Here is a 23072-nt window from a genome sequence, read left to right as displayed (position 1 = left end):
CTCCCAGAGACGGTTCTCGCGGCGCCAGACAGGCGTCTGTTGCGGGGTCGCCTGGTGTCGGGGACTGTCACTGGTGTCTGGAGGAAGGAGTCCAAGGGGGATGAGGGAAGCGCGATCAGAGAGCGCAGGCCAGGAGCGTTGAGGGTGTCGCAGTTGTTAGCGGCAGCATTTTCCACCTAATAAATAGCGTGGGTAGTGACCTAGTTCACATAAAATGAAAACGAATTGTCTTTCTGTGGGATAAAGCGTGAGTAAAACTAACGTGCTGTAACACTTACCTGCAAGATTTTATCCCATCAGTGGACTAAGTAAGGTTTTGCAAGAAAATCACTTCTGCTTTCAGTCTGCTCAAACAGGTACGTGTGATCTGAAACTCTTGTTCAGAATGCAGACAATTTCACTGAAGAGCTGTAGATTACAGACACTCAGTTTTCCAGTGCGTATAGTTTAAAGCAGAAATGTCAGCGTTCCTGCCCACAGCAAGATCCATTAAATTATCTGTGAAAAAATTACATACGTTTCTAAATTGGAGGACTGTTTTATGTTATCATAGTTTGTTTTTCAGTTAGCTCATTCACTTTCAGGTTTTAGAGTTTGGGTTTGTAATCTGCATTACAAAACAAATTGTATCATTTGGTTGCCTTTCGCGATAAGCAACTATGACCGAGAAGGTTCTTGCAGCCTATAGCTCCATTGGTTCATAATAAGGGATACACAGAATGTTCTGTGAAAGATGACAAATAATATGAAGATTTAATCTGTTTTCAGGATTGGCACTGCTGCCTTGGCAGTTCAGGTGGTTGGCAGCAACTGGCCCAAGCCACATTACACGTTGCTGGTTACGGGCCTCTGCCGATTCCAGATCCTGCAGTTGCTGAAAGAGAAGCCATATCCTGTTGCTGAAGTTGAACAGTTAGATCGACTGGAGCAGTTCACTAATCAGCATAAATCTGAGGAGGAACTTGGAGAGCTGTCAGAACAATTCTACAAGTATGCAGTGCAGGTAAATTGTTTTAATGCTATGTATTATATATCAGTGTATTTATGCATAGATTTGGGGGGGGGTTATTTGTTTTCTGTCTGCTCTTCTCTTTCTATTGTTCTTACATTTTTCAGTAACTTGTAGAGTTTCAGTATTTCTGCTACAAAATAAATATTTGTGTTACAGTTTAAAGTTTCTTAACTTTAAATTTAGAGTTCCAGAGTGTCTGTACAGCTCGTTGAAGGATGAATCTAACTGCACATTAGTGCTATGATCAGTTGGTACTATTTTATATGTAGCAATACTATAAATACACTGTAGTAAAAGCAATAGTTTTGTTGGGGTTTTTTTTGAGGATATTGTATATATAAAAGTATAAAAGTTTTATATAAGAGTATGTATAAAAGTATAAAAGTGTATATAAAAGTTTTGGGGGTTTGGTTTTTTTTTTTAGTTATTGAAGGGAAAAAACTCCTCTCGAGCCTTGATTATAAACATGTGTCCTCAGATATAATGAGTTTGAGTTTAAAGTATGTATAGAAGAAGAGTCATCATACTGTTAAGATAACTAGGAAAGTTTTTAATCAGTATGGGGAAAATAAGAGATGTGTGCCTTGAAAAAAAGTGCTGAAAATGATATTTTTTAACTCCTCAAACAAGCAGAAAGCCCAGGTCTTGATTGCCCTGTGCTCAGATGGTGCCTCTTCTGTTAAGTTTCATTTATTTATTTATTTTTATAGCTTTTTGGCAAAGTACCTAGACACGTTTCATACTGAAAGATGCAACCATTTTTAGGTCAGATACCACATAAATAATTTAAAAATAAATATAGCAACCATTAGTATTGTTCATTGTGTGCTCCTTACAGTTGGTTGAGATGCTGGATATGTCCGTTCCTGCAGTTGCAAAGCTGAGACGTCTTTTGGACAATCTGCCTAGAGAAGCATTGCCAGATATACTGACGTCTATCATCCGTACATCCAACCAAGAGAAGCTTCAGGTATTATGCTCTTAAACTTTTTCAAGGAGAGTTAGGTGTTTGCTATTTTTTTTACAGTTAATGGCCTTTAGATATATTTGAAACTGTTTATGCTTAAGACTGTACAGTGATAATGTTGCACTAGAAGGTGTTTGTGTTACAGCTGAGCATGAACACTTGTAAAAAGTTTTTATGCTGTTGTTTAAAGAGTTTATATATCTAAATGTCAGAACTCAACTAACAGGTAAATTAATCTAGTTAACACTGGAACCTTTTCATTTTATTAAACAATAAATACAGTATTTACAATATCAAATAGAAATTAATGCAGTGATTTGAAGTGAAGGTGTGTACTGGAGCTGAATATCCTGCTGGAGGACACTACATTAGTCATTGAATTTACTGTGTCCCTTTTTTTTTTAATTAGAAGTGGTGAAGAACTTTGAGCAGCCAGTGGAAGACATGGAAATACAGAAGAGCCAAATTCTACCAATTTCCATGTATCAACTTAATTAAACATGAAAATTAAATAGTGTATAAAATTTGAAAAAGAGCAAAATAAACAAAAAACAACAACAACAAAAAAAAAAACCCTTAAGGCATAAGGTTATTTTTTTCTGGGTTAACCAAGAAGATCATGCTGTAACTTTCTTATAGGGTTAGCTCTTTCCTGAGGTTCAGTAATTGAAAAATAGAATGCTGATATATGTTTGCCACAGAAAATGCAACTGAAATATTAAGACACTTTAAAACCAGACAGGATCAAAGACTTTTTTTCTATTTTGGAGTGTTTTGTAGTTTTGACATCCAGACCCTTGTGGCTGGATTTGGTGTACTGTATTCTCATTGCTTTTCTTGCTACCTTTTTTCCTAAACCTTCTATAACTCTAACTATAACTCTTCTATAACTCTGATCAAAAGACAGTAACAGTTCCCTCCGTGTTCCCCTCTCCCAAACTGATGATCCATCAGCGTGAACTTTTTGTCTACTTGTAACTCCCTGCTCTTAGATTTTAGATGCTGTTAGCCTGGAAGAACGGTTCAAGATGACTATACCATTGCTTGTTAGACAGATTGAAGGCCTGAAGCTGCTTCAGAAAACAAGAAAGCCAAAACAGGATGATGATAAAAGGGTATGGACCTTTAAATGTGGGGTACTTAAACATCCTAAATAAGTAGAAAGATGCACTTTTAAACAGGCTAATGATCATACATTATTTTAATCTGTGCAAAGTTTTAATCTGTAGCCATAATGTTTTATTTTTAGTCTGGAGCTGCAGAGAACACCCAGCTGGCACCTTTGGCTGTTTAGATACCTAAAAGAGAAAATATTATTTTAAAATGGCCTAGGCTCTGAACACTTTCTGACATTGAATAAATGCTCAGGTTCCTTTAAAGGAGTCATTTGATGCCCAGTTTACTTGCCATGGATGGTATGCACACACTGAGTTTTGGCCTGTGAAGTGAAAGGTTTACCTGTTACTAATGCCATTGCAGGTGGATGATAGCTTTTGAAATACAGATAAAGAATGAGTGTTGTAAAATGTAGCTTGCTAAACTAAAGCAGCTTAGACTTTTGCTCTATCTAACTATACTTATGCAGTTTAGTAAACAGGAAGTAGTTGAGAAATGAAAAAAAAGTAAGAGAGAAGACTTATCTGTTTTGTGAAGATTAGGCTTATTCTGCTTAATATGTTGGGCTGCAATGCCCAAAAAATCACAAATAACTCTTCAGTTTTGTTCTCATCTTCTGTTGTCTGCTAGCTTAGGGTAGATGATAAATGCACTTTACTTCTTAAAGTAGTACCAATAGTACTGTGTGAAGTTATTTATTGGATTAAAATCTTCTGAAATTTTCTATGAAGGAGGCTCTCCCACCACCTTGCATGTTCTTGTCTGTTTCATTCAAAGCCAAAGTACACACCTTATTTAAAAATCAAAACCTGCTACTCTTCTCTGCCTCTGTTTTCTATTTCATAGGTTGTAGCTATTCGTCCTAATAGAAGAATCAATCACATTCCAAGCACTACAGAAGACGAGGAGGAAGAAGATGATCATGATGATGTTGTCATGCTGGAAAAAAAGATTAGAACATCCAGTATGTCAGAACAAGCTCTTAAAGTTTGTCTTAAGGAAATAAAGAGGTATGACGCTTTCAGATGGTGGTTTCTTTTCTGATTTTATTTTTTTAAACAAATCTCACATTAACCTTTTCTTATTTGGTGATAGGTTTGTGTTGGTTGTGTTTTGGAAACTTGGAAACTATTTTTCAAAATTTAGTGGAGTGCTGGATTTTGCTTTCCTAATTTCATCATTTCATCGTCAGAGGTGCCAACAAAGAAATATGAAGTCTGCCAGATATGGTTCATACATTAATATACCACTAAACTGTAAACTCTAAGTCTCTATGTTATAAAGTGAAGATCTCAAAAGAAAAAAAAAAAGGCACTAAATAACAGTAGTTAATAATTAATGAGCAAACTGACCCAGTTATCTAGTTATTTAATGTTTTTTATTCTGTTTTTCTTTGGTGAGAGGATAACTGTGCTATCCATGGTGATATGGTGATTAACAAACTCTTTTTCAGTGAGGATGCATACATGTAGTGGTACGTGCATTGTGTATGCATAGGGAACTGACTCTTTTAATTTCTGTATGTATCCTACAAATAACCTATTATTATGCAAAGACAATCTCATAGTTGATGGAGTAGTGACTTGGGTTTTTTAGTATTATGGTTGTCAGAAAGTAAGAGGGTACGCTGTTTACCTCAAGTTTGCTAAACACCTATCTTGTGGTGCAGGGGGAGTTTTACATGGCAGTTAATTCCTGGTTAGCCTTATGAATCCTGTGCATATATTTCCAGATTAAAGAAGATGCCTCAGTCAATGCCGGAATATGCTTTGACAAGAAACTACTTGGAACTGATGGTAGAACTGCCGTGGAACAAGAGTACAAAAGGTTAACCCTTCTGTTATTGTTGTTTGTCTCACACAGACATTTTAGGACAAATAACCATGTAAACACTGTGTACTTAGTTCAGTCTTGCAAATGTTTGTCTCATTGTCTGATTGTAAAAATGTTGTGAATATGTTACTGAAGTCTTACAGTCTACCTGGCTTAAAGTAATATCTGTATACTGAATGTAGCTCAGTTGTACATCTGAGAATGGGTATTTTAAAAGTATTAGGAATATTTACACAGAAAAATGAAGATGTTATTACTTACGATCTGTGCTAGCATGTATCTAAAATAATGAAGAAAAGAGCATCTAGTTACTTTTTGTATGTCAGACAAAAAAGTTTTGTGCATTTCTTGTAGCATTAATCTTCCTGAAGAAGGTTCTGGTATGTCTTAAGTTAATCAAGTTTGGTAAGGAAAAAAGGATTCTTACCATAAACAGGTGATGAAGATGTAGGAATGAATTTGTCTTTTGAGACAACCTCACAGGATCAGACTTATTTCTGTGAGAATGCAAATGCTGAAAATTTTGCTTATCATTGAATCGCTGTTCTAGAATAGACACTAAGTTCGTTTGAACTGGATTTCAATCTGTGATACAGCAAAAATATGGGGTTTTAGATTTTGTTACCAGTACTATGACCTGTCTAGCTTATGTCTAATTTCCTTATTAAATGGGAATTACACCACCTTTGTTTTAGGAAAACATTCTCTAAAATATGTCTGTGTGTCACAGGGATTGCATTGATGAACATTTTTGAGAATGTGTTTGTTTCTATTGTGTTACAGAATAAATTGTTTCCATTTTTAAAGGTAAATGTGCTGATATCTTTTCTGTTGTCAATGATTTGACAGATCGCCTTGAAATTCGTGCAGCTCGAATTCTTTTGGATAATGATCATTATGCTATGGAGAAGTTGAAGAAGAGAGTTTTGGAGTACTTAGCTGTCCGACAGCTTAAAAACAACCTCAAGGGACCCATTCTTTGTTTTGTGGGGCCCCCAGGAGTTGGTAAAACTAGTGTTGGAAGATCAATTGCAAAGACTTTGGGTCGAGAATTCCACAGAATTGCTTTAGGAGGAGTCTGTGATCAGTCTGACATTCGAGGACACAGGTAACTACTACTTCCTTTCCTAATTGCATTTTTAAATTTTATTTGTTATTTGATTATTTTAATTGTTTAGCTAATACAGAGAGATTTTTCTTATTTCAAACAGTGGTAGTTATTCTCTGATTTTTCTTGGTATTCAGTGGTGTTATACAGGAGAGAATGTTAGTAAAGGGAATGGGTGTTTAGTGTTGAGATACAGCCTTTGTTCTTTCCTTCTGCTGATGCTTTTTATTGGCATAGGGGAGAATGGAATTTCATCTTCAGTCATTTTGGCACTTGGAAGTAAAATTCAGTAGAAAGTCTAATGCAGACTCTTTAAGTGTTGGATCTGATTTTTCTGCTTTTTAAGAGGGATGTAAAGATTTAGTTATACAAAATAGCCTGTGAATAGCAATGCATTACTTTATAACCGTGTTTGTTGCTAAAACAGGAGGAGAAACTGAGAGTGATACTTAAAAGTTTCTAGAGGATAGCAACTGAGTTACTTGGTATGTCAAACTTGTTAGGGTACCATTTTCCCATTTCAGAAGGAAGTTTAGTACAAGGACACCTAAACTGGAAGATTTCAAAGGAGAGTTTTTGTGTGACTTCCCTTAGGACTTTTTTTTTATTTTGCATCTCTTCATGTGTCTATTTCTTAGTCTTTTAAACCATTTGTTTATATTAGTCCATTTCCCATTCCTTGCAACTGGAAGCATAATGAATGAGTAGTATAGATAAGTAACTGCTAAACATCAGTTGCAGTATTTTTGGTCCCATTAAACATATTTTTTTCTTATTTCATGCAGTGTAGGAAATTTGGAATAATTAATATGATAGCGTTCTAAAAATCTGTAAAACCATGTGTTGGTTTTTGTTGTTTGGTTTTGTTTTTTTTTAAAGTCACATTGTTTAATAAAATTTCTCTTGACAACAGTAGGTAAATTATTGGGAATTAAAGCTATCAGTTATTCTCTGATGCCATGTAGCAGCTAATTTTGCCCAATAGCTATGCTGCTACTTAGTTATCAGAATACACCATCATTCTTTCTTCAGTTCCAGGTTTTTCTGTAATTTCTTTTTGTTTTCAAGGCATAAAAGAGACCTTGGTATTCTTGTCACTTCCTTATGTAATTTTAATGGAAACTTAAAAGGAATGTGCTAATAAATTCATTTTGTGGTATCAGGCTTCAGACTGTGTAAGGTAGTTGCATCTGTGAATACATTAGAGTGGTGAAAGGTCACGGTCACAACTGGAAGAAATGCAGGAGACTCACTGGGCAATCTTGTGCTGATCATATGCATAAACTTCTAGGAATCTGCAACAGAATGTGTTTCTGGGAATCTAGAGTTTAATATACTACTGATCTCTTCTTAAACCAGAACATGAGAGATGAAAAGTGACAAAATGGTGATTTTGTACTTGATGACAACTTGAAAATTCAGAGTTGTTTTGTAAACTTTTAGTTCAGCACCCTGATAAAATGAGCAACTGCGTTTATTCCTGTGCACATTCTTCTCTGGCAAATTTGCAGTTTTGTTTTACAGAGTGACAAGTTGACACTTGCCTAGAGTTTGCAGCTTGAAAGAGTCTTCTGCAGGTTTTTTCTTACTGTAGGTTTGGTCAGCACAGCCACCAGCCACTGGGGGTTTGTAACTACATTTGTTTTAACACCTTGTTTTTTGCTGCACAGCAGCACTCTGCGTGTGTGTGATTGTTTTGTAAACCTTTGTAATAACTGGCCTTTTGCTTGCACACTAACAGAAAACGAAGCAAAACTCTGTCCTTCTCCCTCACTATACATCATTCGTGTAATTCATAAACTGTTTTGTTAATTCACAAGTAAGAATTCTGATGTTTCATTTTACTGGTATGGATCTGAAAAACAATTTAAAATGTGATTCAACAGCACGTTGCTATTCGAACTGAAACCACTAGAGGCTGTTGAATACTAAGCATTCTAGACATAGGTAACTTCCAGGGCAGAGCAGGACTGAAGCCTTTGTAACAGGGAAATCATGTCTGTGAAATGGACATTATGAGTAAAAGTAAAACTGTCATCAACTCTTGCTCAATTCCCAGTAACTCCTTACTGTTTTCTTTTTTGTTGTTGTTTTTGTTGTTGTTTTGTTTGGCTTTGTATCTTGTGCTTAGACCTAGTAAAGAGTAGAGACAGCTAGAGTCATGTGATAATGAGGCTTTTAAAAACTTTTAAATTCAGGTGTTTGTGGGTGTCACAAACTGTGGTGTTCTGGAGGGCATTATTAAATTTTTAATGCATGTTAGAAACTAACCATTCCAAATTTCATATTAAAAAAATTACTTGAAATTAGCTGATGGTAAGTATTTGATAAGAGTTTATTTTTTATCAGTAAAGGAAAATATTATCTAGAATTAGCAAAAGTATTATGTGTTTACTCTTCAACAAACAAGTGTATGGCTTAAAAACAAACTTCAGAGCAGTGAGTATGAGGAGTTACTTGTAACCAACTGCTTTTGCAAGTTTCTTGTATGTAAAATCAAAACCAACTGTTGCATACTGGATTTTTTTTAAATTCTGCTTAATCTTTTTTCTGCTTTTCTGCTTCTCAGAATAAGATTAATCAAATTAAAACTACGGCTTTTCTGTGGACCTCTCTGTAATGTCCTTTTGCATTAATACATTTTTCAAGATATTCCCAGTCAAGTGTATCCATACTGTGTATCTGGTAGCAGTCATAGAGGGGAATTATAAAAGTGGTCTAAAAGTGGAGGAGACTTAGGCTGCTGATGTCCGAGTTTTGCTGTTCAGTAGGCGGATTTTCCAATATTACATGTTAGGAGCCACTCTTTTTCTCCTAAAGGCTCCTTATTAGGCTTTAAGGCTTAGGTTAAGGATTCCATTAACATTGCAGAAGAATGATACTATATGTACCTACTAATATACTAAACATTTTTAAAGATGTGCTAAATGTACTAGAACATTCAAGAAGAAATTGTGGTTCCATTTCACTTGCAAGCAAATACTGCCCGAAATAGCATTTGCTTTGGCCCCTTATTACTGTTGTAAGTGCAAAATGCAAACTAATAGATTCGGCAAGCAAAATAAAATATATTAGACAGCAGGAGGGTGGGGAGTGGTGTTTCAAGTGTGATGTTCTATGTGATGTGTAAATAGGACAGTCGGAAACACCCAGATTTTGCTGTTTCATTGTGGATCATGTGCCTGCAGCTGGGGTTTGTGAATCCTTTTGTGATTGGGTGAAGAGTAGCAACCACTGTTCTGCATTCCCAAAATGAAATAATCATCTTGGTACAAAAGCAGAGCATCCTCCAGCTGTTGTTAGCATTTATCACTCATCTGTACTGTATGTTAAAGTTTGCTGGTTTACATTTGTTGTTAACTTGTATTGGAAACAATAATAATAATAACTAAAAAAACCACTCTGAAGGACAACTTACAACTTTTTTCCAGGAAGCTCACTGCATTGAAGATCTTCTCAGTACTGATATTTTTTTTTATACAGAAACTATCTGATCTTCTTTGTTGCATGTGTGCATGGTTTTCTGGTTTTGAAAAGGAAAGATGTAATTGTGTCATTTATTTATAGTGGTGCTGGTGAGATCATCGTGAAGCTCTTTTTTTCTCTCTCTTACCTCCATGTGAAATGTTCTTTCTTATATTACCGGTGCTTTTAAGTTCCTAGAAATCTGGGTAGTTTACTTCTGCCTTAGGCCTGTACTGAAGACTTGTTCAGGTGCATCTGTGGGAGAAAAAATTCCTCACCAGTACAGCTGTGCTAGCAGAAGTTCACAGCACAGACATTGTTGGACTAGAAAGAAAACAAACCTAAATGTGATAGTTTCACTTGGCTGGCCCTTGGCCAGCAACCAACACAGCCATTCACCCACTTCCCCCCCACCCCCAGGGGATAGGGGAAAGGATTTGGGGGGGAAAGGATAAGGAGGCTTGTAGGATGAGATAAGAACAGTTTAATAATAGAAATAAAAGAAAACTTAATACTAATATTAAAATAGTAGTGATAATGATGACAGTAACAAAATATGCAAATGAGTGACACCCAGTGCAACTGCTCACCACCCACCGACCAAGCCCGGCCTGTTCCCAGATAACGATCCCGGAGGAGCAACAATCCTGAACCAAAACCGCAATCCTGGGAGAGCCAGAGCCTGAGTGAAAGCCAGAGAGAGCAAGAGAGGAAGAGCCCCTCACTGATATACTGGACATGACGGGATATGAGATGGAATATCCCATTGGCATATCCAAATGGCAATTTAGCTTAAGTTAAACATTCTCTACCCCCTTGGATCTTGTGCTTGTGGACTAACAGAACACAAAGTCCTTCACTTGCAGTGACAAAACTGCAAACACTGGTGTGTTATCAGTGTCTCATAACAAGTCCCAGGCTGAAAAGCAAAACGCAGAACTATTCTAACTACTGGAAAAGAAACCCAGCTCTGTTCCAGCTAAAACCAGGACACAAACAGTTTCACGTGTGAGAGGAATAGCTTTGTTATACAAGTATAAAGCACAGAAACATTTGTAAAGCGCTTGAGTAGAGGCAGCCTCTGTCCTTGCAAAAAAAATAAGCTGTGATCTTAGGCAAGTAAGTTCAGGAATAGTTTCTTTGGTAGTATTAACTTTGTTACCTTTTCCTACCTCTGGAGGTTGAAAACGACTGTAGTTAAAAACAACTTAAAACTTTTTGTCTTTAGAACAGTATGAAGGAAGTGAGTCATGTTTTTACCAATAATACTAGTACTGCTTCAGGGTTCCAATTCATACGCATTCCCAGTTTACACTGGGAGAGCCGACAAGGATGGATTTCCCAGCTGTCTTTCGTGCAAGAGGAAGAACGAGAATAGTCAATTGTCAGGTAGTGAAAGGAAGAGCTTTTTTAGAGCGGGTGTTTCTAGCCACCTGCACTTTTCTCATCTGTTAACACTAATCCTGTGGAGACTGAGTATTTTGCACAACTGTTCCGTATTTCCAACCATAGTTCCCTTAATTTTGACCTTTGAGTTTAGTGAAGAACTCTTGGGTTGTATGGGGAACGGTTTCATCCTTTTCATAACATTGGATCCATTTCAGTTGGACTGTGGTTTCTATTTAGGTTTTTTATATGTTAGCTCTTGACCTAGGGCTTATTTTGGGCAGGATGTGTTAAAAAAAATTAAATTAATGATTTTCTGTCACTGTTAGAATGTTTTTCTTATTACTTGCTGTAGAAGCCACTTAAGATTGTATTTCTCCAAGGTATTGATCTTAGTTGACTTGTCATAAGTTGTCTTGAGTATATTTGGATTTTTCTGCTTTTTCGTCACCACATACCTAGTGTACAGTTTGTTTTAAAACGTTAAAAAACTTGATTGTGTATAACATTTAAGTCTTACTGAAAGATGTTGTATCTGTGAGGATCTTCCACAAGTGCAAATATGTAATTAAATACCCAAATCTACATGAATCTAAAGTGACTGTGACTTGAAGTATATTTTCAGGATTGTTTGAGGGGGAAAAAAAGTATTTCAATCTATAAATAGCAACAGCCTTTTGTATCTCAAGGAATAATTTTTTTCTTTTTAAGTGCTTCTATTTGGAAAATCACCAGAAAAGTTTTTAGAAGTGGTATGCGTGTGTGCATGGGAATAAACAGATTTATTATTCAGAAAACCTTTTGGTATCTAACACTTACTATCCTTTGACCTGTGTTGTTGCAATTGGATGGTGCAGGGAGAGGAAGAGATTATTCACAGTGCTTTCCCTTGACTAGAGAAACCCAGTTTACCTTCATTTAGTTTATAAACCAAAGCTGTTTCTTAAAACTAGATGAGATGGAACATAGATGTCTCAACATTTTCTAGAATTTAAAAGGATCAGATAAAACTTTGTGTATATATACAAACACAAACATGCGTTTTAAAAGTGTGTCTTTAAGCGTGCACTTGAGCATAATGTACCAAGCAAGAAAGAAGAATGTTTAATATTTACCTAATTATGTTATCCTGTTACTGGCATAAATAGAATATTAAAAACAGTCAGGCTACATTGTCTCTGAAGCATATAAAATTATTTACTAGTGCAGTAAGCACCTTTTGTTAAAAAAACCCCCAAAACAACAATAAAACTGCCACCAACAAACAACTAACCAAACAAAATCCAAAACCACAAACAAAAAATAACAACAAAAAACCCCCAAAGAAACCCCCAAGTTGCTACAATGATTAATTTGGTTGTACTGGTAGATGATTCACGTCTGTGAACTTCAGTTCTGCTTCAGTCTTGTAATTTTCTGATTGCATTTTATAGAATCTTTCCCATTTTTTTGGCAAGGTTTGCTGTGTGCAGATGGAGAATGAAGTGGCACGCCAGTATAATAGCTCCCCCATGCAGATTCTTGATCTGTAATAAATGTTATACAGTGCAGGAGAGCAGTCTGCTCACTCGCTGCAGAGTGAGACGCCACACAAAAGCAGTGAGGTGATAAACTGTGGCATGCTGGCTGCTCTTGTCTTCAGCAGCTGTCTCATGAAGGTAGTAATAGGCAAACTGAAATGCTATTGCATTTCTGGCTGTTTAGAAGATCTTAATTTTTTTTATTTTTGCTCAGATCCAGAACTAAAACAGTAACTGCAGTTTGTTCCCTCAGTGGTTAAATGGTACATGGAAGTGACACTGTTGCTGTATGGTTTGAGTTGGGGGTTTTTTATATTTAAAATCTTCTCTAGTATCTTTTGAAATTACTCCCATGGTATTTTTGGTTTTGTCTTTCTAAAGGTCATCCTGTTTATTTTGGACTGTATTAAAACAGATCATAGGGCAAAGCAGGCCTATTCTGCATATCTGCTTTGTGAGGGTCATGAGATAGGTACTGTAATTCAGCAATTCATATGTCTCTTCTTTAGTGACCAGCATTCCATACTCTTAATTATAGTACTTTTTTAGTTATGGCACAAGCAGAAAAGGCTGTGATAAATGCAGCAAACAAGGGATATATGTGCATGTAAAATTGTGTATTATAAAGAAAGTTTACAATGTTTACAATTTTTACAAAATGTGCATTGTAAAAAAAAAAGTTTTTACCACCTTTGCTGAATAAATTCAGACTCATAACTTTTTTGTACTGTTGCACTGTTCTGGTTTGTTATTTCATGTTGAAATGGCATAGTCAATACAATTAATTTTTGTGAGAATTAAAGCATGATGTATATACAAGGGACATTGACAGTTCAGCATATTTGGAGTTTTGCCCTAATTTGTAACATGCTATGTGAGCTCTATTGTGATGACAAAAATCCAGTGTCATTATTAAGATGTTAGTATTAATGAGATTCCCAGAGCTGCTTCTGCTTGTTCATACAGTAGAAGGATGCTTCTACTGAATCATGTAAAATGCCTGCAAACCATAAAGTTTGGTTATACTTTAATGCACATTTTTACTTTTCCAGACCAACTAGTGCACGATAGAACTGGCATTTTTGTCTGCTAATTGCTTATATTAATTGAGATGCATATTCCATATTTTTATCAACCAGTTCCAAAAAGTTTTGCAGAAAGGCAAGAATCAATACAATGCTGCTTATTGTTATGTTTTCCTTTGAGTTTTATTTTTGATGTTTCTACTCCTGTTACGTGTGGCCGGCCCCTCTTTCCCCATACGCCTTTATTTCCCACAGGCGCACCTATGTTGGCAGCATGCCTGGCAGGATAATCAATGGACTGAAGACTGTTGGAGTTAACAATCCAGTATTCCTGTTAGATGAGGTTGATAAATTGGGGAAGAGCTTGCAGGGGGATCCTGCAGCAGCCTTGCTTGAGGTAAGAGATGTTAAATCACAAGTGTAGTTTAATTTGTAATTAAAAAGAATTATAATACTGGAGTCTGAAGGGAAGATTCACTGGACAAAAGGTAGCATGACAGCACATCAAGTTTTTTATTCAAATAAAAGCTGCTATGTTTTGACAGTGTTGGATTTCTGTCAATTCCTTGTGCACAATGCAAATGCTGTGACGTAGCATGCTAAGTAAGATATCTTCAGTCTCAGTGATCTGTACTTAAACACAAGGCTTTATTTTGTGCTAAGTGTTTTGTATAGTTAAAAACTGTTCAAGCCTTAAACATTACTTATTTGGGAGACTTCAAGACACTGATTTTTAATGACCAAGTGCCATTAGCTATAAGAAAGAACTGTAGAGCAGCCAAACATAGGTGGACTTTTTCAAGTTTTCCCTCTTTCTTGGAATAATTTGAATATATTTTTGAAGTTTTTGATGGTACAAGCTTATATTGGAGCTAAGCATTTAATATGGACTAGCTGCATGTTCTTTTAGCAGCATTTCTTTAATTAGTGTTGTAATTAACTTTCTGAACTTAAGTTTTTCATTTAAGTCACAGATTCCCACTCCTTGACTCATTATGATGTGGTGAGTGTTTGCTTTCCATGAAAGTCAGCTGTTAAGTGTGTTTTTTCTGAAATTCTGGGACTCAGACCAAGATACAAATTAATCTAATTTTGAAGTACATGGTGTAGTTATTTTTTCAGAAAGAGTTTAGAGGTATTAAAGTTGATTTGCTTAAAGACACAAGTAAAATTTAGATGATACAGGTAAGGACTTTGGTGAACAAGATACTGTTGGAATATTTTGTAAATCCATCAACTGTTGGGATGTTTCTGATTAGGTTAGTTGTTGGGATTTCAGGAGGCTAGAGCTTGAGTGATTATGAAGAAGATTCATTGAGATCTATGCTTTACAGGCTTCACATATCAGAGGAGTCTGTAGCAGAGAGTAATAATGAGTTGCCAGAACCTTCTTTTTCCCTGAAGTATGATACACAATGATATCCCAGTACAATTCCCTCTTCCACTCATTTGCATATTCAGTGGTTTTATTCTAGTAGTTTGCTGGAAAGAGGAAGGAACATCTCAGGTATGGGGAAGAGACAAAGAGCATTGCCCTACCTCAGCATCTTAGTGCAGAAGGCTGTGTACATCTTCCTGTGCTAGCACTGATGATGAGAAAAGGAGGGAATGAGGAAGGTAATGGCACAGCAAGGCTGGGCTTGAGGCTGTCCAGAGCAGATGCAGCACTAGTACATTTACAGGTTTTGGTATTGTGTGCATTTAGAATTGCCCTATACTGCTGTCTTTTTATACTGCCTACCTCTCTTCATGCTCCCTCTGGCTGCAGGGGCTACCATCCTATTACTGTTTCAGCTGAACTGCTCCTGTGATTGTTCTTTACCTGTTTCAGTCAAAAGGAATTGGGTTAGTGAAAGATAATTTGTCCCAAGTTTTGGAGCTAGCCTGGCTCACTTTCACTGAAATTATTTAGGGAGTAATCCTAGAAGCATCTCAGTTGTCTGACTTAAGGTGTGGTAACTTCTGTGGCTGAGTCTTTGTAGGTGGGGATGAAAGTAGTTCTGCTAATATTTGCCTACAGTCATTCTAATGACTTTTGACTGACAGTGCTTAATACAGAGATTTCAATATGAAAAATGCGACTTAAATTAAGGTGTCATGAGCTCATCTGTATGCTGTATGACTTTCTGCAAATGAAATGTCAATTGAAGTTCTAAAAATGTCATTATTTTCTTCCTGCTAGATAGTGTAAAATTACTGTTTTGACAGGGGCAACTAGTTCTTTCAAAATCAGTGTTATGAACAGGCTATGGTTTGAGAACTCTGTTTTGATCTTTGCATGTTAACATGAACATAATAATTTATATGTGCTAGGAAATACAATGGCTTCATTTTTTTAGCTTTTAAAAATAGCAGTTATGGTCCTTTACCTGTGTGTTTCTCAGGAGTGTAGTACACATTTCTAGGGTGCATGAAAAGCCTTGAAGTGCAATGAAAACAAGCAAGGGAGTGTAACAAATGTTCAGATCCATTTTCTTTGTACTTTTTCACTTACAGGATTTTATTTACTCTTTGCTATTAATGGTAATGAGCTCTGTTTCTGAGTTTGCTGATATTTCTTCTGTCATTTCTCCTTTAGATATTGAACTAAGCTGGACTAAATCTAGTCAATGTATGGGTAAAAAAATACCTGAAAATCAAATTTTGTTAGCTAGCTGACTGTTGTTTGCTAGGCTGTCAAAATCAGTGATAAAGCAATGATTTGGCATTTCTTGGAAAGAGAATAACTTTTTTTGGAAATGTTCCAATCGTGAATTCAGATCTGTACATTAATATTGTTAATTTTATTCAGCCATTACTGTTTCTTTTAATTTATTTTTCATTCCCTGTCTTGCAATAGAGAATTAACATTTCTGTTTTTCTATCATGTCAAGTATGTGAGGGTAAATTAGATTAATTTATTTTTTTATTATTTGTGTTTGAATTTTTGCTACTTTGCTGTTGCTTTGGGATGTTTTTGTTTTCCATATTTTAAAACCACATTCTCGGTGATATTCAACTCAGCTCCTGCCATGGATTATTCCAGCTGAGACTTGTCAGGTTAGCTTCCAACTGTCTGCTTGGGCTGCAGTCTTTATGCAAGTCATTGCTAATTGACCATTAGTTGCATCTGGAGAAGTAATTGCTCTATTAACCATGTCTGGGCTGCTCCCAAGTGAGATCTGTATATCCCTCTACTGCTGTCTAAACATCCTGAAGCAGGTGCTTTACCTCTTCTAATGGAGAACTCATGCCTGGACATAACAGCTTAATTTTCATCTGCTTTTTGTGGTTTACATTGTTGGGTAGTCCATCTGGAATCAGCAAAGGTGGCTATTATGTAGGAGAACAAAAAGTAGCAAGTCACCTAACCGGCACATTTGTTTTTCAAACTGCTGCTTCTTGTTTGGTAAGTGCCATCATCAAGTATAAAAAGGACATCCTTTTTTCCTTAATCTGTATGTGCCTTAAATTCTCACTGACTGTCTACAGTGAGATATATTCAAGAAGTAAATTCCCATACCCTGTAAGCTTGGAAGCAAAGCTTGATGTTTTATAATTGCTGAAAAGTATTTAGTTCTAGTGCTTCTGCAGAGTTGTTACTTAAGCAAAACAGAATGTCTTCCTATTTCCAGTTACTGTTCATCAACAAGGGAATGTTTTAGTCTAAATTTAGATGACCTCTGTTTAAAACAGAAGAAAACAGAAATGGATCCAAGTGCCTGATAGTGAGTATTTGTATGCAGGGAAATTAGACCAGGAGCATAGCCAGGCAATTAAATGTTCATGGAACTTATTCTGGATTTTGTGGTAATAAAAAGCTGGTACAGAGAAGCCTTTGTATGCGTGTGAGCTGTCAGCCATAAATTAACCAAGATGTTTTCTTCACTGAATGTTCTTTTTGTACTTAATATTTTTGTATTAGTTGAATATCTCTGAAAACTTTTGAACTTGAACTTTAGCACAGATACCTAGCTGAGGAACAGTTCTATTTGCTGTGGAAAACCTGTTTTAAATGCTTAGGCACAATATTGTTTTATGTTTTATTCTAAGAAATAGTTACAATGACAAAGAATTACTATTCCAGAGAAACTCTAGCCCTTGTAGAAAATCTCAGATAATTTACATTTTTATATATAATCCAAGTTGGTTTTTTATTAGTTTCCTTCACCTTTATTGACTAGTATTGTTTGTGCATGATTACAGCATCAATATTTTGTATATCTTTGTAAATAATATTATAATCACGAGCTTAACACTTAGTAGGATTCATTAGGATTTCTAGTTGCAGACTAGGAGGAGAAAGAGATAAATATGTGTGTAGATAAATGTTATAAAAAAACAACTTGGACTGTCAGAATACATTGTTTTTCACCATCTTTGGAAGTAGTTGCAAATGCTTCAGCTAATAGACTGGCATTTTGTGGAAATACTGTGTTATCAGTGTGAAATAAAAGGGTAAATTGAATTGGGATTTGCTGTAAATCAGTTTTGAAAAATTTGCAAGAGTAGACTTTGAATGGGAAACTAATATTAGGTGTAGATCTACTTTCTTTGAAGACAGTAGATGTAGATGCTGTGCTTGGATACACTGTCTGTTGGTGTGTCCCCCTGCAGTTATAGGTCTAGATTGTGGAACTAGTTGAGGTAAGAGACGTCTATAACTCTGATTGAATTACGCATCATTGTACTTAGTCAGGATACTTCAAGGCCTTTGTCTTCATCAGTAAAGAAGGGAGTAAATGGTAGCAGCTGCCTGCTGAAAGAGTAAGAAAAGAAGCTTTTGAATAGCTATAGCCAATGAACAATAGCATTCACTGAGTTCCAACCTTAATTTTAGAATTTAGGCATATGCTTCAGTATGTTTGAAGATTTCACTGTTATGGGGAATGTATAACTTGTATTTTATTACAGTCACAATACATTTCCAAATACTAGTTTCAAATCTATGCAATACTTCAAAATAAAATCAGAAATTATTCTGTTTTTAAAAAAGTTCTGCTGTGTTTCTGACATTCTGTAGAAAAAAGTATTTTACCAGTTTGTTGTGATCATAAATAATTTCTGTTCTGAAGAGCTTTAACTTTTCAAAGACTGAACAGAATTTAATAGTAATGAAAACTCAGAATTGTTTCTTTCATAACCAGCTAAGAAGTGCTTAAATTCAATTTTTTAGAATGATCAACACTGTTCTTGGCTGTAATTCAAGTTGCTAATACAAGAGGTGCATTCATTTGGGTATAGGCAGATAAATTATTTTGACAGTAGTGTGCTATTTCTCAGGAGATACACAGGTCCCGTTATTTGTAACATGAGAATTATTCATGTCGATGTAGCATTGATAATTCATCATTTGGGAAGGAAAAGTGTGGCAGTACTTTAAGGGGGGAGTGGAATGAAGATGGTTCATAGGTGGTGATGTAGAAGCCAAGTGTAGATTGCTATATACAATGAACTTTCAATTTTCTGCACCATTAAAAAAAATCTACAGGGCAGCACCTTGGTACACTCATAATCCAGATATATAGAGTACTTATCACCTGATGTAGAAAAACAGCTTATTCAAGTCATAGCTGAAATAGGTGCAAGTGTTGCATTAGCACACATAAGTAGTACTAAGAGCAACAGGAAGACAGCACTGTTATTTAAACTGTAGTTCTACTTTTACAGTAATTTTTTTGAGGTTGGTCAGACTGTGTGTTGTTATTCTTCAGTGCTTTTTAAATTTTGTCTCTGTGTTTTTATCACAAAATTTGGGGAAAAAAAAGAAATATGCAAAAAGATTGTTTTAGGAAAGCCAGGACGCACCTGGAGTCAAGACTTGTGTGGGATGTCATGGGCACTAAGGGGAGCATCTGCTACCACATTAATAGTAAAAGGCTGGACAAAGCTGAATGAGTGGGGCAGATGATTTAGTGACAGCAGATAAGGCTGAGATAATCTGTGTTCTTCCCCTTGGTCTTCACAGTGAGATCTCTCTGGTTGGTGTGCTTAGAGTAAGAAGAGCAACCAGCAGCAGATGAGGATTGGATTACTTGAGAGAATTCTATTCATACAAGTGCATGGGACCACATGGGCTGCTTTTCCAAGGATGCTGAGAATCCTGGAAAGGCCACTCTCTACCATCTGTGAAAGGTCATGGAGATAGCTTACAGGAGATACTTGATGACTGGAGAAATGCTGCAGCCATCTTTAGTAAAGGCTAAAAAGAACTAACTGGGAAATGACTTTTTTTTGTGTGTGGTGTGGAATGTAGTTACAGAGTAATGGGAGTGAGGCAGGATATTGAGGGTCAGGCTTTAGTTTTTTATGAATGTAGTCAGATTTGACAGATCCAAATAGAATATAATAAAAATATGCATATTTTATTTACTTCTAATTGAGCAACTGCATCAATTTTGTGTTCACTCTTAAGGTCTTGGATCCAGAACAAAACCACAGTTTCACTGATCACTACTTAAACGTAGCCTTTGATCTGTCCCAAGTTCTTTTTATAGCGACAGCCAACACTACAGCTACTATCCCACCTGCTCTGCTGGACAGAATGGAAATTATTCAAGTTCCAGGTAACACTACAGTGTTTTCATTAAAGTGGCTATTGCAAATCCTTAAACAATGTTGGAATGTTCTTCCTGAAAGGAAAAGCAGTTCCTTAAGGTAAGTCCACCAGGAATCTAGACTGAGTGGCCAGAATTGTTGAAAGAGACCAGTCAGGATGCTGCCATTATGGCCTCTGTCATGAGAATGAAATTTAGCAGTGCACTGAGGAAAGTTCAGTTCCAGGGATATGGAGATACCTTAATACCTTCTGTAACAATATTTTCACCAATTGCTGTGTTTGTTTTCTAACCAGCTGTTGGCTGATGCATCTTTTTAAGATTCCAGTGGAGGAAGGGATCTTTGAAACACTAAAATTCTATTCTTGTTCACATGAAGTTACAAATAACCACAAAGTATCATACCAACAGCCTTTTAAATTATAGTTGGGGGTTTTTTTGTTATATTCAATCAGGTACAATTGTAAATGGTAAGAAATTTTATTATATTATAGTGTAAATAATAGATTAATAAACTTACACTTTTTCTTTTGAAGGATACACACAAGAAGAAAAAATTGAAATTGCACATAGACACTTGATTCCCAAACAACTTGAACAACATGGCCTGACTCCACAGCAAATACAGATTCCACAAGTAACCACTTTGGACATAATTACCAGGTAAATCTGTTATTCATTGCTTGAAGTTTAAATAACTTCTTTTTCTGGTAACTAGTAAATAATTTATAAAGTGATAACACAGAAAGTTTCTTAAAATCTATTGTCCTTAATAGCTTCAGCAGTTCAGCAATTGGTAATTCATGGAATTGCTCTTTCCTGAGCTCTGTCTGGCTCTGCTGTCTAAACTGAATCATCCTTCCTTCTCAGAATGTGGCTCACAATCAGTCGTGTTGACACAATTGGCAAGGCACTGTGAATAAACAGAAACTCTTGAAGCTAGCTGCAGTGTTCACTCTGTGAAGCTGTGGTCTTGACAACAGACAACCTTTATTTTAAAGAATGAAGTTTTATTTCTGTCATTTTCATAGAAAAAATGGAAATTGACATTTAATTTCTTTTGACTTGGTGAGACCTATTTGTCTAAAAATTTGAATTAGGTTAAAAAAGTTAAAATGTGGGGTTTTTTAAATAGCTTGTATTAGTTAGAACTACTTTTTTTGTTGGATGTGAGAGCAAAGATACTGATCAGAACTTCTTTTGGACTTGAAACTAGCTCATTTCCAGTAGAAAAAATGTATCAGTGTTCAATGAATTGAAGTATTTTATGACCAGCAACAGTATTTTTGCATTTAGTGAGTGTTACTGTCTCGTGTTTCTTTTTAATTCATAGACTAAAAGAAAATACTCTTTTACAGTCAGTTCCTCAACTTTCAGTGAACTGTATTTTGAGTTTTAAAATTGTTCTTTTAATTTTTATGCATCTGAGAAGAGCTCAGTGCTGTTGGAGCATTGTTTAGCATTTCACTAAGATTTTACACCAGGTGTTAGTCTTGTCTTCTTCCCACTCAGTTGTCTGTCTTTACAGTTTTATCAGCAAACCACAATTATTTTGATAAAAGCACATGACCTTTTTTTCCTGTTTATTAGAATAGCCCAAGGTCTCACTGCCTTTCATATCTCATTTTATTTGTATGTATTTTTAAAAAGAAAGTGTGTTTACATTCAGAAGAAATCTCTCTTACAAGGAGTATCCACTAGTAAAACAATTGTCTCTACGCTAGATACACTAGAGAGGCAGGAGTCCGCTCTCTGGATCGGAAGCTGGGAGCTATTTGCAGAGCAGTGGCAGTGAAAGTGGCAGAAGGACAGCACAAAGAAACAAAGACAGATCGTGCTGAAGTGAGTGAAGGAGAAGGTGAGTATCTTTTGCATGTTTTATGAAAAAGGAAACTTCTAACGTAGTCACTAGGAAGCTGATTTATCAACCTTTTCTCCTTTTTTAATGCTTCCTTAAGGGCTCTGGTTTTAAAAGCTTTTCAAATAGAGTGACATTCTTCTTATGCAATGGTTCAAGTAGTGCTGGAGTATGGCTTGGGACATAAGTAGAGTATTTCAGCCTGCCACTTGCTAATTGAGAAGTGCAATGGATCTGTTTCATATCTTAGGTATGCAGTTATGATTTGTGCATGTTTTTATGTCTTCCAAGACTTCTTTACACAAATCTTTCACTTTATTTTCTTTAATAAAAGACTAAGCATGGCTTTAGTTATTGTCTTTAAAGAGGTTCTTTAACTGTGCTGTGCATGCTCCACCAGCTCAGAACTCAATCTGGTTATTTTGTGGTACTCTAAAATAAATGTCTGCTTGAAGAGCTTTGAAATTAGAAAGGTTTAGGGGCTCTTTTTTGTGCCTCTTAAGACTGCACTTAATTCTAAGTCTCTTGGAGCTTTGGTAACTTGTAAACTTCAGTAAGTCTGTTCTTGTTTCTGATGTATACAGGCAATAGTGATTTATCATTCCCAGCCATTCAACAGACTGAATGGAAACTAAACATCAAATTCTCAAACAGCAAAAATACTCAGGTAACTGCTTCACCAGTAAAGGCAGACCTCTTTCTAGTCTTGAAATAGAAGGAGGAAGGAAGAAGTCGGGCCCCTAATCCAGTTCATATGCAATGGGTGACTTCTCCCTTTTTCATCTTGTTTCTGACAAGAAATACTGCCAGTCTGTCAGAGAACAACCGTATGCCAGAGGGTGCCAGAAAGCAAAAACTACAGAATGGCTGGTTACTTTTGCTCCAGAATACTCACAAACTTCAAATACTAAACAGACCTTGGTTTGATGTTGTGAAAGATTACACAACTAAGCCAATGTGGAAAAAACCTTTAAATTTTAACATCTATACAGCTAGAATAATTCTGGACTGATTTAGAGGAGGACAAATAAGGAGACTCATAAGGCAGCTTCCAAGTGTGAATGGTGCCGCCTACCCATCAGAAAGTAAGTCCTGGAGGAAGAAATAGAACCCATATTTGTACAAACAGTGGTATTAATTAGAACAGTATAGGAAGAAGAGTTTTACCCGTAGTAAAAACTTATGTAATTTGTCTCTGGATATCTGTTTATTGACAGTGTTTCAGCTTTACCTTGCCTTCTTTCCC

The 23072-nt window shown here is 36.0% G+C and overlaps 1 protein-coding gene across 1 annotated transcript in view; it reads left to right on the top strand.

The window, feature by feature from the left end:
- Positions 1–763: 763 nt before the first annotated feature.
- Positions 764–23072, top strand: part of LONP2 (lon peptidase 2, peroxisomal) — a gene marked incomplete at its 5' end in the record, with an annotated part of 39799 nt that continues 17490 nt past the window's right edge. Inside the window, 10 exons of the mRNA XM_010177217.1 lie at positions 764–1003; positions 1851–1982; positions 2972–3094; positions 3942–4105; positions 4828–4922; positions 5778–6036; positions 13688–13829; positions 19827–19977; positions 20505–20631; positions 21693–21826. Coding sequence (XP_010175519.1) covers positions 764–1003; positions 1851–1982; positions 2972–3094; positions 3942–4105; positions 4828–4922; positions 5778–6036; positions 13688–13829; positions 19827–19977; positions 20505–20631; positions 21693–21826 — 1567 coding nt within the window. The remainder of the gene's footprint in view (positions 1004–1850; positions 1983–2971; positions 3095–3941; positions 4106–4827; positions 4923–5777; positions 6037–13687; positions 13830–19826; positions 19978–20504; positions 20632–21692; positions 21827–23072) is intronic.

The sequence above is a fragment of the Antrostomus carolinensis genome, unplaced genomic scaffold (assembly GCF_000700745.2).
Source record: "Antrostomus carolinensis isolate BGI_N321 unplaced genomic scaffold, ASM70074v2 scaffold4411, whole genome shotgun sequence".
Classification (NCBI taxonomy): Eukaryota; Metazoa; Chordata; class Aves; order Caprimulgiformes; family Caprimulgidae; genus Antrostomus; species Antrostomus carolinensis.
Note: the sequence above shows the minus strand (reverse complement) of the source record. Positions and strands in the feature narration are given on the sequence as shown.